The following is a 14108-nucleotide window of genomic DNA, read 5'->3' on the forward strand; positions in this document are numbered from 1 at the left end:
GTTGACATTGAGCGAGGTGCGCAGGGGTGTGTTGTTTTATTTTTTGCACCGCACCGTACAACATTTCTCTTGCTTGCCGAGGCAGCGCTGTTTGTCCGAGCGGTCCGGCCAAGTGGTCGTTAAAAATGTGAGAAAGTTTCGATACGTTTTGAGAGGCAAACAGACAAAAAAAAAACAGAATATTGTACACATTGACACCTACCAAAGGTTTCCTACCGGTGGTGTTTGGCTGCGGGAGGGGCGCTTTTCAGAAGAGTTTCAGAAAAATGGAAATGGAGTTTGTGTTTTAGGGTGAACAATTTTGGCCAGTCAAATAGCAGCAGTAGCGTTTGGCTTCCACTCGAATAGTGAATGTCATGCACATGTGAAAACAATTATTTTCTCGGTTGAATTTGTTTCGACACCGCCACAGTGCACGGCCGTTACGATCGCCAGCACCTCGCAAGTGGTTGGATAAAATTAGACAATTGTGCTCGGCAGGCGCGGATTACGACCGCAAACGTTCTCACTCGCCTTCAGAACGGCGCAAAACCTCCTACTTCCGAGTATCCGATTCCTTTCCGCGTCGTTTGAAATGGTGGACAAAGCTATGGTGGCCCTTTCCGCTTGCATTTTGGTGGTTGCTAGTGAAATGTTAAGAAAAGGGGTCGATCTTGAACACATTCAATACTAATAAATCGTTGTCTTTCTTGTTGTTTTGTTAGAATATTTTAGGATAGAATAGAATAGTTGGAAAATGGAGTATTAAGTACTAGTATTATACAACAAATTTTGTGCGAGTAGTATAGATCAAATTATATAAAAAAAAGAAAATAAAAAATGCGTCATGGAGGCGCCTGGTACGTTGTAAATTCTTGCCCTAAAAGAGATGCAACAATTGAAAAGCGGGAAAAATACGTTATAACTCAAAACCCGCTCAAAGGCTTCACCCGAAAGACCAACAATAATTTTCTCTTTTTGCTGGGAGGTAATAAAAAGGTGCAAGAGGCTACCACCCCCCCCCCCCCCCACCCAATTTGCCACCGGACGAAATGGTGCGGCAAAGTTATAAATAATCGAAATATACGAGAAAAATTTCAAACACCCATTGCTCAAACGGCACTCCCCGTCCACCCGCACCGCATTGAGGTGGCACGACACAGGGTGCTTAAAATTGCAAACCACCAGACGCACACGCACTACCACCACTTTCTTTACGATTGTTTCCCTTTTCCTTCCATTTTGTATCATGTTTTGCTTATCTTGTTTCGAGGGTTTGCTTTGCTGCTGATATCCAAAACGGAAACTATTGCTTTGTGAATGGTGCTGTGGGCAAAGCGGTTCCTTGCTGTGATGTGGGTTTTCTTTGTTTTATGTTTCTTCTTGTTTGGGATTTCATAACTTCTCACGCCTTGTGCGTGCCGAGATGAACAAAAGGCCAGCCATTGAATGTGCCGCATCCGCATTTCCCGGAATTCGAGCACAACGGAGAGCAAGCGATATAGGGCTTGGGTTTTGCAAGGAGTTGGAATCTATTAGCATTCGGCGGAAGCGATCTGTATCCCGCTGTATGACCGGTGGCTAGCGTTTTCTTGTTTTGCTGCACGGCTGCAGCTGCTACGCTTTCCACGCCGTTTGTTTTGTTTCGTTTGAGGTTAAAAAATGGTTCGGCCTTTTTGGATTCGTCCTTTTTGTGCTGTGTCCATCTCCGATCTTCAGCAGTTGAGCTTTGCAGCGCTTAGCTGTTGCTTGCCCAACACCGAACAATGGATCGGCTTTACTGTTGACCATTTTTAGTTGTTTTTTTATTTTTTAAATTGGTTTTTGGGTGCCATCGGAAAATCTTACCATTTAATGGATGAACGTTTGCCCGGCGACTGCTAATCGCATTGTAAATGTTTTCTCTGTCACTTACACTTTTTTTTTATTTCGGTGAATTTGCGAGCATTAGTTTTGTTTTGTATTGAGCCTGCAAACTGCTTTTGTCGTCTATCGGCTTTGATTACAATTAGTTTATTTTGTTTAGTTGTAACATTTTTTTTCAAATGTAAATGAACGAGTTAGAGAAAACTTTAAACCAGCCATTATCATTAAAAAAATACAATAATAAATGACATAACTAAAGTGGCCTGAAACGGAATTGCTGATCCACTAACTCAGTCAAAATGTGGCATCGATAAAATATTGGTTAATGTGTTCGATGAAACAATAACGAGTATTATAATAAATGAGCATTATGCAGACAAATTGCTATGAAAACCAAAACCAAATTGTAATAAAAGAGAATTTTTTGATGAATTCAACCAATCTAAATACGTTTTTTTTATCCACCCGTCCAATTGACGGGATTTTGTAGAGATGGGTACAGCGCCTACCACAACTATATGGACAGTAGTTTTTCGCGTTTTGCGGAAAATCCCTAAGAGATAGATAAAAACAGTAAATGTACGAGTTGTGCAGAATACTATTTAACATCTTTGTATATTTTTTTACAATTTTTTTAACTCGTTCTTACACGACTTATGACGAAAAAACAAATGTATGGTCGTACCATAACTATAAAGACACTTCGAAAAACAGGTTTTATGTGCTAACTAACCCATTCAAAAATCGTTCAAAAATATTAATAACATATTCTAGAAAGGTTTTAAAGAAATATATTTTTGAACCATTTTTAAAAAGAGATTTTATAACTTATTTTAAGGTTTTATAAGTTTTATAAGAGTAATTATCAAAATATATATTTTTTAAATATAAAAAAAAATACAAAATTTATTTTTTTGCCTGTAATAATTGTTTTGAAAATGCAAACCAAAGTATGTAAAAAGATTGTCAAAAATTATTTTGAAATTGCCATGAGAACCTTATCAATTTTGTGAACAACGGTTCAAAACTGATCCGATCAGACAAAAGCGACACAAAAAGCTCAACAACGATTTTCTAACAGAATCTAAGTATTTGCTGTTGTTACATACATAGTTAAGGAATGTAATCCTAGGCTGATATTTTTTTCCTCCCACCACGCACTACACCATCGATGTTCTGCACAACTCATACTCATACTCAACTGTTTTTATCAATCTCTTATGGATTTTGCGCAAATCGCGAAAAACGACTGTCCATATAGTTGTGATAGGCGCTGTATGTGCGCTGTATCTCATACATAAATCCTCAGCATTTACCTTTTAATCTGAGAAAAATGGCTTGCCTACGCCATACGTCTTCTTGATTTGATTGTGCACGATCTTTGTCGAGCATCCCTGCATCTCTTCCTGGAGCTTGGTTCATCCTGCAAATCAAAATTAACCTCTCAAAACCACCAAATGTTGAAGGCGAAATGACTTATAGGTGAACAAGACGCTACAAACTGATTGGTACTCCTGTGAAGTAAAGTCCGTAAGTTGGTCCTATTGGCTGATTGGCTCTATGTTTGGTAGAAAATGATTTACTAGATTGCTTAGGAGTGTCGTAAACCCCAGCTCGACAGCCAATTGAATCATTGTTCGCTGTTCTTTATTTTCTCCTGTTTTATTTGCGTAAATCAACCCAAATCCCCACAGCAAATTGGCCACCACTCGATGCCGGCCAGCAACAGGAGCGCCACAGGACATCCGCTTTCGTGGACAGTACGTGTGTGTGTGTGTGGCATGGTATTTTGTAGCAGCCCGAACATGTGCATACGCACGATTCGCGCCGGCACGCTCTAATCTTCGCTCGCAAACGGCCAGGCGACAAGACGATCGTTTCAATCTCTGCCCCGATCTCGGGCATTTTGGGGGCAGGCAAGTTGAATGTTATTTCTTAATCATCACTCACCGCCTTGAGCAACCCTCTCGCCGTCATCCTCCCCCGCTCCACCCTACGGATGGTCGAATTTTTTGCTCAAGGGCTTGATTTCGGCAATTTCGGCAAAAGTGCGAAGTGCGCCTTTCGCAATAGAAGCAAAAAAAAAAAAAACACACACACACACTCAGAAACAAAATCCCAGCCGCCCAGTGGCGCGCCCTGACGATATCGCTCTCCTTGAGAGCGATAGGCGGAGGGAGCTGAGCGGAGGATGGAAGGGAGCAGCAGCGGACGGTGGTTTTGTCGCTTGCTCGCAACCGTTTTGTCGTTTGTTTTCTCCCGCCGCCTTGCATGGCCGGGCAAAACACGGATCCGTGTGGTCCGCATTCGCTGAGGAGGCGAAAATCTCAAAAATAAACTTTCCGTAAGCCGTGCCCCTATTTGTGCACTCCCCCCCCGTTCCCTCCTGCTATGGCAATTTTTCACTGTAACGGCTTTCTTTTTTCCCTTCGATCACTGCCGCGCTCCCTTACCGCGGGTGTTTGGTGCTGCCTGTCTGCAATATGCTACACGCTGGTGTTTTTTTTTTGTCAACCGACATTTACACTGCGCTTTCTCTCCGAGCTGCTTGAATTTTCCCGAACCCGACCACCATTTGCCACGTTCACGCACACACATACACGAAGGGGCAAGCAGATTGGCTGCCACGATCTTCAGCGTAGCATTGTGCTCGGCAACGATGAATGTTCGATTGACGGGTCGCTGTGCGCGGTAGACGGTTGCGGGGTGTGCTTCCGCCCACGATCACGCGCTTCGCTCACTCGCACCCAGTTCATAAAGTGGGAGAGTTCATAAATTTATGAAATGCAGCCCCACCAACCCCGACCAGAACCGGCTTGGGAGCGATCGTCGCCGCGTTTGGGGGACGGGGTCGAGCTGGGTGTTAGTTGTTGCTGTTGTTGCTGTTGTTGTCGTTGTGTCGTGTTACAGCTTCGAGTACCGTGGTGGGGTGGTAGGGTGCCCGGTTGGCTCGTAACCATAAATTTGACACCCCTCGCCGATGCCGTTTGCGATTGGAAAGCTGTCGAAGGTTTTATGGGGAAATTTTCCGCTCGAATCGTTTTGCATATGATGCAAAAAAAAAAAAAAAAAACGAGCGAAAGGAGTGTTCCTTTTTTTTGTACCCTCTCCCGTCGCTCGTTTGTTTGGGCGCTCGGCGGTGGGGTGCAAACTGTCATCAAAATTCGATTGCAAATTTGAGCTGCTTTGCTATGGCTCAAGCAAAGTTGTGAACGGCTGCGGGCGCGACAATGGCCAGGAGAAAGTGCTTAAAATTGGATTAGTAAGCACTTTTCTTTCCTGTGCGTTGAAGAAGTTGATGAATGTTATCTCCAATAATTTGTCCTAAGAAGGGGAAATAGTTGTTGAAAATTTGTCAGACATAATTTTAAGGGAATGCCACAGTGGCAAACATGTTTCAGATTTGATTAAAGTCGAAAACTTACAAATTGGCTAAGTAATTTATCGATTTGAGTTGCTTATTGGCTTATTTCCAGTGAACTGTATCAGGTTCTCAGTACATATGTAAATTTATCTCAGTATATCAGTACGTGCAATGGGTTTATTAGGACATTGCAATTCCCTGGTATTTCTTCAGTCTGAGAAACACATCAAGAGAAACTATATCAACATTATTATTGGCTGTGAAACTGATGCACAATTTAAACCGGTCCTGGAACCGATTCCGATCAACTACTGTCTCTGGAACTGCTTCTGAATACATACGGAACTTGTACCTAATCCTGATCCCGTATCACTCCTGGAACTGATCCCGAACTCATACCGGGCCTGGAACTGATTCTAACCCCATACCAGTCCTGGAACTCATTATGAACCCTTACTGGTTCTGGAACTGGTTCTGAATCCATACATAACCTCTTACTAATCGTGAACCCATATCGGTGATTAAAGTGGTTCCGAACCCATGCCGCTCATGGAACTGATTCCTAATCCATACCGGTCCTGGAACTGATCCTGAACTCATGTTTGTTCTGGAACAGATGCCGAACCCGTATCAGTCTTGGAACTAACCGTTAACCCATACCGGTCCTGGATCGGGTCTTGAATCCACATCGGATCTGCAACTTCTCCCGAACCCATAACCGTTCTGGAACTGATTATGAACCCACACTGGTCCTGGAACTGATTATGAACCCTTACTGGTCCTGGAACTGGTTCTGAATCCATACATAACCTCTTACTAATCCTGAACCCATATCGGACATGGAATTGGTTTTGAGCCCATACCGCTCATGGAACTGATTCCGAATCCATACCGGTTCTGGAACAGATGCCGAATCCGTATCAGTCTTGGAACTAACCGTTAACTCATACCGGTCCTGAATCGGATCTTGAATCCATATCGGATCTGGAACTGATCCCGAAACCATACCGGGCCTGGAACTGATTCTAACCCCATACCAGTCCTGGAACTGTTTATGAACCCGTATGAGTCCTGGAACTGGTCTTAAACCCATGCATAGCCTATAACTAATGCGGATCTCATATTGGGCATGGAACTGATTCCGAGCCCATACTGGTCCTGGAATTGATTATGAACCCATTCCGGTCCAGAAAATGATCATGAACCCATACCGTTCCAGGAACTGATCCTAAACTCATGTTGGTCCTATAACTGATTCCGAATCCGTATCAATCCTGGAACGGACGGCCGACCTATACCGATCATGGAACTATTCTTGAACTCATACCGATCCTGGAACTTCTACAGAATCCATACCGGTCCAGAAATTGATTCCAAACCCATACAGGTGTTGGAACTCGTCCTAAGCCCGTATATAACCTATAACTAATCCGGGACTCATATTGGATAAGGAACTGATTCCGAACTCATGTCGCTCCTGGAACTGATTCCGAATCCATACCGGTTTTGGAACTGGTTGTGAATCCTTTTCGGTCCAGAAAATGTTCCTGAACCCATATCTGTTCAGGAACTGATCCTGAACCCATGTCGGTCCGAGAACTGATTCCGAATCCGTATCAGTACTGGAACTGTTCCTGAATCCATACCGAACCTGTTACTGGTCCGGAACGCATTTCCTGATTCCGAACTGATTCCAAACACATAACAGTACTGGAACTGTTTATAAACCCATTCCGGTTCTAGAATTGGTCATGAATACCGGTGCGGGAACTTATCCCCATTTTACTCCTGTCAAACAATTGTACCCGTACCAGCTCCAATCATGGAAGTCCTTTTACAGCAACCTACCTAAATACCTGCTGCAATTCACTAACTGACTCCCTTACCACACTTGACAATTAACCTTTTCCGGTAGCGTTTTCTTTTTTCTTTCATAAATTCACTCTACCCTTCCAAGTGCCTAGCATGTAACGGATGTTAAAATGTCTTCCTCTGTGCTTCCTTCCACCACTCGTGCCGAACTTTGTTTGGTTGCCCTTTCCCACCCTTCCCCCCCTCCACCTCTTTCTGCTCCTTCTGACACACTCAGCAGAACAGCTTCTTCCCTCGGTTTGGTCTGTTTCGTGAAAGGGGTACGTGCACATTCCGCAGTTTGACGTTGATGAGAAACATGACAACCGCGTTTACAAACGTTGTAACTCTCACCATAAGCGCAACAGTGCAAATAAAAACAAAAAACAGGGGGAAAGAGCAAAAAAAAGGGAATAACCGTTCCGGAACGAGACCGCAAAGAAGGAGGAGAAAGTGTGTGTGTGCATGTGTGTGGAACGGATGGGTATAGATGGGACGTAACCGAAACAATCGACCACCGACACCGCTGACACGGTGACGGTTGACGTGAACGTGAACATGAATTGACTTTGATGACCTTCGAACGCGTACAGGGGCGCTCTGGAAGGAAGGGGGGGGGGGGGGGTGGAAGATACTGAGCAGCAAAAGGTTAAGCTGGATCATCGATCACAGCGAGGCCGGGCGGAGAGGTAGGAAACACTGCTCGTGCTCGACAGATCGTTACTTAATGCCTTTTTGTTTTGTTTGTTTTTATTTCGTTGTTGAATGTGTGCAATAAAATGGCGGAAATGGGTAAAGGTGGTGGAGGAAGGGGGGGGGGAGGGAGTTTTAAAGTAGAGGAGAGGGCTACACACATACACATACATGCTGACGATGTTCGTGAGCCGTAATGGAGTTGAGTTAAATGTTAAGCTTAAACCGCTCTAGTCTCATACTTAAGCTTCTAAGCCATTAAGCTCTATCGACAGCAAATAAAAGTGATCTGAGATGAGCCCGAACCCTCCACGGACCCTTCCCAGACGCTTTCTTCCCTAGCCCGCGGGACCACTCGAGCCAAAACACCAAAGCAACAAGAGAGCAACAGCAACGAACAACAAACACCGCATCATAATCGCACTCCGCCAGAGAGTGGAGGAAAAAACCCAAGTCCCTCGTACGGTAAAACGACACTGGGCGACACATTTTCGCGGTCACCGGCTGCTGCTGCTGCCGCTGTTGCGGTTGAGTTGGGTTAGCGGCGTTACGGGGCTATTTTTACCGAGCCCCCGCGTGCAAGAGCGCTATTAATAGCGCTTGGAAAGTGGACCGCAAAGGGAACGCATCCCCAGATGCGGCTGTTTGGGGGGGGCGCGTGTGTGCGGGACGGGATGGATGGATTGGTACGGGACAAGGGAGGGAAGCGAAGCGGAACGGACACTTGATCATATCGTCGCGCTGGGCGCAAAGGAGCGCACCGGGAGTGTTGAACTGCGAAGATGCCGAAGTCGAAGAACAGCGCTCGCCGTCGCCCAAGAACCATCGCCAAGCGACCAAGACATAATCGGTGGCGGACACCGGGGGGGAAGGGGGGGGGGGGAGGAAAGGGGAGGCGTGCAAAAGGTACACACGCACACACACACACACACACGCGCGCGATCGAGCTGACAGAGGTGGTTGTTGATCGCGACACGCCTGTGTGACACGGCGCGACACGCGATGACGATGATGCGATGCGGGCCACCGATACACTCTATCAGGTGCGTTTGCAGGCCGCTTTCCTGGCCGTTGCCAGGGCGTACCCTTCACTTTCCAGTTGTGCTGCGTTGGTGGTGGCAAGTGGTGTGAAAGAGTTCCCTCTTTGAACAGATGAACAGTGGATGCACAGTAGATACATTGCTAATGAAAGTAAAGCAAACGGGCAAAATAGGGCAATAACAGTGATTCCATGTTAACCATAGAGCAATTGAGAGAATGAAAATTAGCTAAAAAAAAGATGAAAAAATCTAGAAATGAATGAAACAAAAAACACGCTTGTGTTAAAACAGCTGAATAAGCAAAACAAATAATTAAAAAGCAATCCTCTAGAATGAAGTGATTGTGAAAGCAACAAAATATTAGAAAAGAAAGCGAAAAAGAACTTGCTATAGAGATGGGTCCGTAATGAAACGATATAAAATCAAATAGTAATTGAAAAAAATCAAAAGTAATTGAAAAAAAAACTTTGATGAAAACACAACACGTTAAAAAAAAATATTCAGCCAAATAAAACTTAATTTATTTATGATAAATTTATAAGCCAAATTTAACTTGCTAAGACTAACGATGAAAATAAGTGTGTAAAAGATGTACAAAAACTCAAACAAACATGTGATGAAGGTCACCATAGCTGCTAAGATGGTAAAAAAAATATAAAAAAGGTTTGAAAAAAAAAACCAAAATTGTAAAAAGCAACCTAAGCGATAATCTGATGTGTTTTGTTACATTAAAAGCCGTTTGAACACAATTTTTATACAAAAATAATGCAATGACACACAAATATTTAGCTCTCTCCTTCCTGCCGCACGCTTCGAAGTGTTCACAGCTGGTAGAAATTAAAGATATCGGGGAAAAAAACGGTCCCTCGGATACTCGTTGGCCACTCGAGGGAGAAGCGAAAGCAGTCGGCACGACGCGATCGCGAGAGGCGTGACACCCTGCATCGATCCACTGGACCCAGCTTTTACGATCTTGACCTTCTTGCGTGTGTGTGTGTGTGTGTGTGTGTGTCACCATTCTGAGGTGTCATTAAACACACACACACACACACCTCGACAAAACTATTCATCTCCGATTGCGAGGGAAACTCGCACGTACACTCGTTCGCTCGCACGATCGGCGCTGATATCGGCGCGGTCTGATGGGGGTGTCTGTGTCTTTTTTTTACTTCTCTTCTCTCAGCGGGGGGGAGGGGAACGCCGCTCCCTCCCCTCCCCCCCCCCTCCTCCCCCCCTCATTCCCACCGCACTTGACCCCTAGATGGCGTCAATTGTTGTGCGACGACGACGACGACGACGACGGTGCGAGCGACCACTCGCCAGGCTAAGATTAGCGACGTGTTCGCCGCGGGATCGCCAAACAAAAAAGCCATCCCCGCTCGGAGGGGTGGCACCTTGCGGCCCACTGTCCAATGCGCACCTTGCTGCCCACAGTGAGCGACGAACGCTCAGCCTGCACGGTACAGTGCGCGGCAATGTGTATGGGTGTAGCTTTCAAGACCGAACGCGCGGAGGCGGCCCTCAGGATGCGTTCGTCCAAAAGAAAGATCCAAGCGACGAGGACAAACACACACACACACACACACAGTTGGAAGGGTGGTGGTGGTGGATCGGAAATCGGAAGGGGGGTTTCTTTTTTTTTCTTTTTTTCTTTTTTTTGCTTCTCGCACGATCGTCATCGCGCGTTTTGTCGCCGTCGGTTCGCGCGCGCTTCAGCGCCCGAGCGGCGGGTTGCTGCGCAAGAGCGAGAGCGAACGATCCGACCGATCCGCGTGCCAGATCGCGACGTCGCCAGTCAGCGGCCAGTGCCAGTGTCGGACGTGTCCGCGAACGCCCAAAACGCGCGCGCGCTTCTCCGTTTTGCTCCGGTGTAATCCCGCGGTTCGTTTGCTCGCCACTGCGAAACGCACCGCTCGCCTGGGGGCTGCCTGAAGCCTTCCGTTGGGGCGCTTTTTTTGCTTCTTCTTCTTCTTCTTCTTCGTTTCCCTTCTTCCTTTGCCGTTTCCGGTTTCCGGTTGTACGTGTGTGTGTGTGTGTGTGTGTTGGTGTTTTCTTTCTTCGTACCCGTCTACGGGCATCTTTTTGCTATCTGCGTGTTTAGCGTCTTCTGCGCGTGTGTGTGTGTGTGTGCGTGAAGAGTGTCCAACGTGTCCAAGGCAAAGCAAGCAAACCCCACTGCGTGTGTGTGTGTGTGTGTGTCCAGTGTGACTTCAATCAACCCAGCAACACCGCGCCCATCACTCACTCACCGTCACAGACTTTACCTTGAGTCCGGCACCATCCCGAAAGCAGTCCACAGAAAGAAAGAAAGAAAAAAAAAGAAAAGAAAAAAACGCATCCCAGCGCAAAACCTTACAACGGTCGCTTATTTTTGCCAGCGGCCTTTCTCGGAGCCCCCCGGATCCGGGGCTCGGTGTCTTGCTACGCTGCCCTCTTTCTTTTATTGCTTGCGTGCCGCTCGAAAGTGAAAGCAGCTGGGGTTAGCAAAACTGAACTGAAACAAAAAGCAAAAAGCAACAAAAAAAAAATGGCCAAACGCACTACACTGCCCATTGCTTGCGTCTAGCACAGGCAAAGCAAAGATCACGTGCACGGATGTGAGCTGCTCGACTTTTCTTTCCCTCACCGGACACCGCCGCTGACCCAAACAGGGGGGAGGGGGGGGGGGGGGGGGGGGGAAAGGAAGGAGAAGCAGGAAGCAGTAAACGGCCATTCATCGGCCCATTGCTTTGGCACCGCAAGGGGGTGGAAAAGAAAAGCAAGACAACAACCCTCAAGCACCCATCCTGCACTACTTTCTTATTTTTAAATCATTTGATACGCGAGCTGATTTCGCGCTGCCATTGCGAGTGTGTGTGACTTTTTTTTTCTTCTTCTCGACGGTCAGACGGATCAGTGCGGGGTTTCTTTTTTTGTTTGCCACACACACACACACACACACACGCGCGCACACTGTCTGTCCCTGTCCCGAAACGCTTCACGCACTTGCGGCGTTAATGTTTTGACGCGCGTGTAGCTGAGCGTATGCTGATGTGTGCGTCTAATCGGGCAAACGAAATCTTGCAAATGCTGTACATTGCTGAACTGAAGGGTAAAGGAGCACGAGCAAGCGAGATAGAAGAGGAGGGAAAAAAGGTAAAACAAAACAAGCGAAAGGAGAAAAAAACAAAGAAAAGCAACAAAAGAGAAAAAGAAAGGGAAAGCATGAAACAAAAAAAAACAAACAAGAAAACGGCCACATTACACCAAACGCTATCTTACTCGGTCGCGCTAAATAGGAAATGGAAAAGGAAATGACAAAATGGCCGATCATGCAGAAGCATAGGAAATGGGGCAGGTGGGAAGCTAAGGGACGAGTTTGCCACACACACACGCACACTTCTGGCCATCGTCTTCACTACAATGGTGGATTATTTGAAAGTTTAACAAAAAAAAAAAAAAAAAAAAAAAAAAAAAAAAAAAAAAAAAAAAAAAAAAAAAAAAAAAAAACATCTTTGCAACACAAGACGAACCCCCCTCCCTTCTCGCACCACGCGCACGAGTGGACGAATTGGGGGAGTGAATTATTTTTATGAGAAATTTTACATTTTCATCGCTTCCTGTCCGTCGCAGTGGGTGGGTCGGTTGTGTGTGTGTTTGTGTTTTTTTTTTGGTACGGTAAAACGGTACTACGGTTACGCACTAGCCGTTGTTGTTTTTTACTGCTGCCACTGCTGTTGCTGCTGTGTGCGTTGCCGAGTGGAGCCGTTTGAAAAACAAACAAACGAACAAGAAAACCACAAACATGGGCAAATATTTCCTTTTTTTCCCCCTTCCCTTCCCTCCTTTTCGATTTTAATCTCGATTGGCGTGTGAGTGTGTGCGTGCGTGTGTGTGTGATAGGGCTTGCGTAACGTACGTGCGTTTGCATTGGAAAGGCTAAAGAGCAAGGGGGCGGGCCCTGCGTCATCCGTCCTGATCCGCATCCGCGTCCGTCATCGCCGTTTAAATTTTGCGTTTCTTTGGGTGTGTGTGTGTGTGTGTGCTATTTTTTTTTTGTTTCCTCGGAAGCAGCTACTAAAAAACCTGCAACCGCAGACGACTGCAAATATCTACTAGGGGTTTTAAGAGCCTTTTTCTTCCTCATAAAATTAGTAGCTGCACACTCAAAAAGAGTCAACACACAGATCGTGCAGGAACAACACACAGTACAGCACAGTACAGCAATCATTTAAACACAAGCAACATCTTCTATATTCATTACAAAAGTGTTAAATAGTGTCCCGTCCTCAATTTTGTTATTTTTTTTTTGGGTTTATTGGTTTGCTTGCCCACCCTCAACAATCCCCAAACATGATGCATCCAGTCCGGTCCGGACGTGCTCCACTGTCCCACGCGCTGAAGGTTGCTTTGTAATGCAAGGACGAAATTAAAAAAAAAGAGCGATAGAGAAAAGAAATTAATGAGATGCTTGTGCAATCAGCGCGAAAATAGTGCGCAGGAAATCAGTGCCAGTGCCGGTGGAAGTTAGGCGGGGCCCACTGCCGCAAGCCCAGGCGGGCGACGCGAAAGTGCAACAGCGCCCATGCGGAAAGGAAACAAAATGCCCGAACAGTCCGTTCGCCAATCAACCGCGCCGGCTGTGCAGGACGGCTGCGAACGGGATGCCGCCCGCTGCTAACGAGCCATGCGATCGCGGTTTTGGGCTGTTGCGCAGATTTCGCGCCGGTGATCGTTGTTGTTGCGTGTGTGTGTGATGCAAGGGTGCATTGTTTAGTGCCAGTGCTTGTGAAAGAGGAAGAAGGTGTAAAGAGTTTACGACGAAATCTGCTAATCTCACAGAGAGATAGAGTGTGTGTGTGAGAGAGAGAGAATAAAAACAACCAAAAATCCAAACCCAAACGCCACGTCAATCAAAAAGGGTGTACGAGGCAACGATCAACTGACCCAACACCACTGGACAGCCGCCGTTTCACCTGTCCGGTTGGTGACGTGATGGTGGCGCAACTCGCCCACGCCCACCAGTAGCAGCCAAACACAGCCACCAGAGCCAACAGCAGCGCTAAACAGACCGGGTCCGTTCGCCCCCCTGGTGCCGCCCGCGGTACCGTCGATGGATTGTCTCGATGGCTTACATTTCAGCGCAGGGTGTCATCTCGTCAGCGTTAAGGTGAGCCCGGAAGCTGCTTAAGCGCTGCACGCGCGACGCATCGCTACTAACAGGAACAGGCTTACTAACAAAAAAAAAAAATAGACAAAACACTAAACGCTACACAAAACAGTAAACAGTTTTACACATCGCTTCTGCTGGATAATTGTGACGCGTACGCCGCTTT

General features: G+C 46.3%; 1 protein-coding gene across 8 annotated transcripts in view; it reads left to right on the forward strand.

Moving 5' to 3' along the window:
* The window catches only part of LOC1272004 (potassium voltage-gated channel protein Shaker), a 177152-nt gene that overhangs the window by 35136 nt on the left and 127908 nt on the right, over positions 1-14108 (forward strand). Inside the window, exons 1-2 of one of the 8 annotated variants that reach the window (XM_061645792.1) lie at positions 10569-10674; positions 13139-13942. The exons of 5 other annotated variants lie outside the window; for them this stretch is intronic. In XM_061645792.1, the coding sequence (XP_061501776.1) occupies positions 13899-13942 (44 nt within the window). In that variant the 5' untranslated portion in view covers positions 10569-10674; positions 13139-13898. Of the gene's footprint in view, positions 1-10568; positions 10675-12427; positions 13943-14108 lie in introns of those variants that run through there. 2 more of the 8 variants (XM_061645789.1, XM_061645780.1) reach the window with 2 other exon arrangements.

The sequence above is a fragment of the Anopheles gambiae genome, chromosome X, assembly GCF_943734735.2.
Source record: "Anopheles gambiae chromosome X, idAnoGambNW_F1_1, whole genome shotgun sequence".
NCBI lineage: Eukaryota > Metazoa > Arthropoda > Insecta > Diptera > Culicidae > Anopheles > Anopheles gambiae.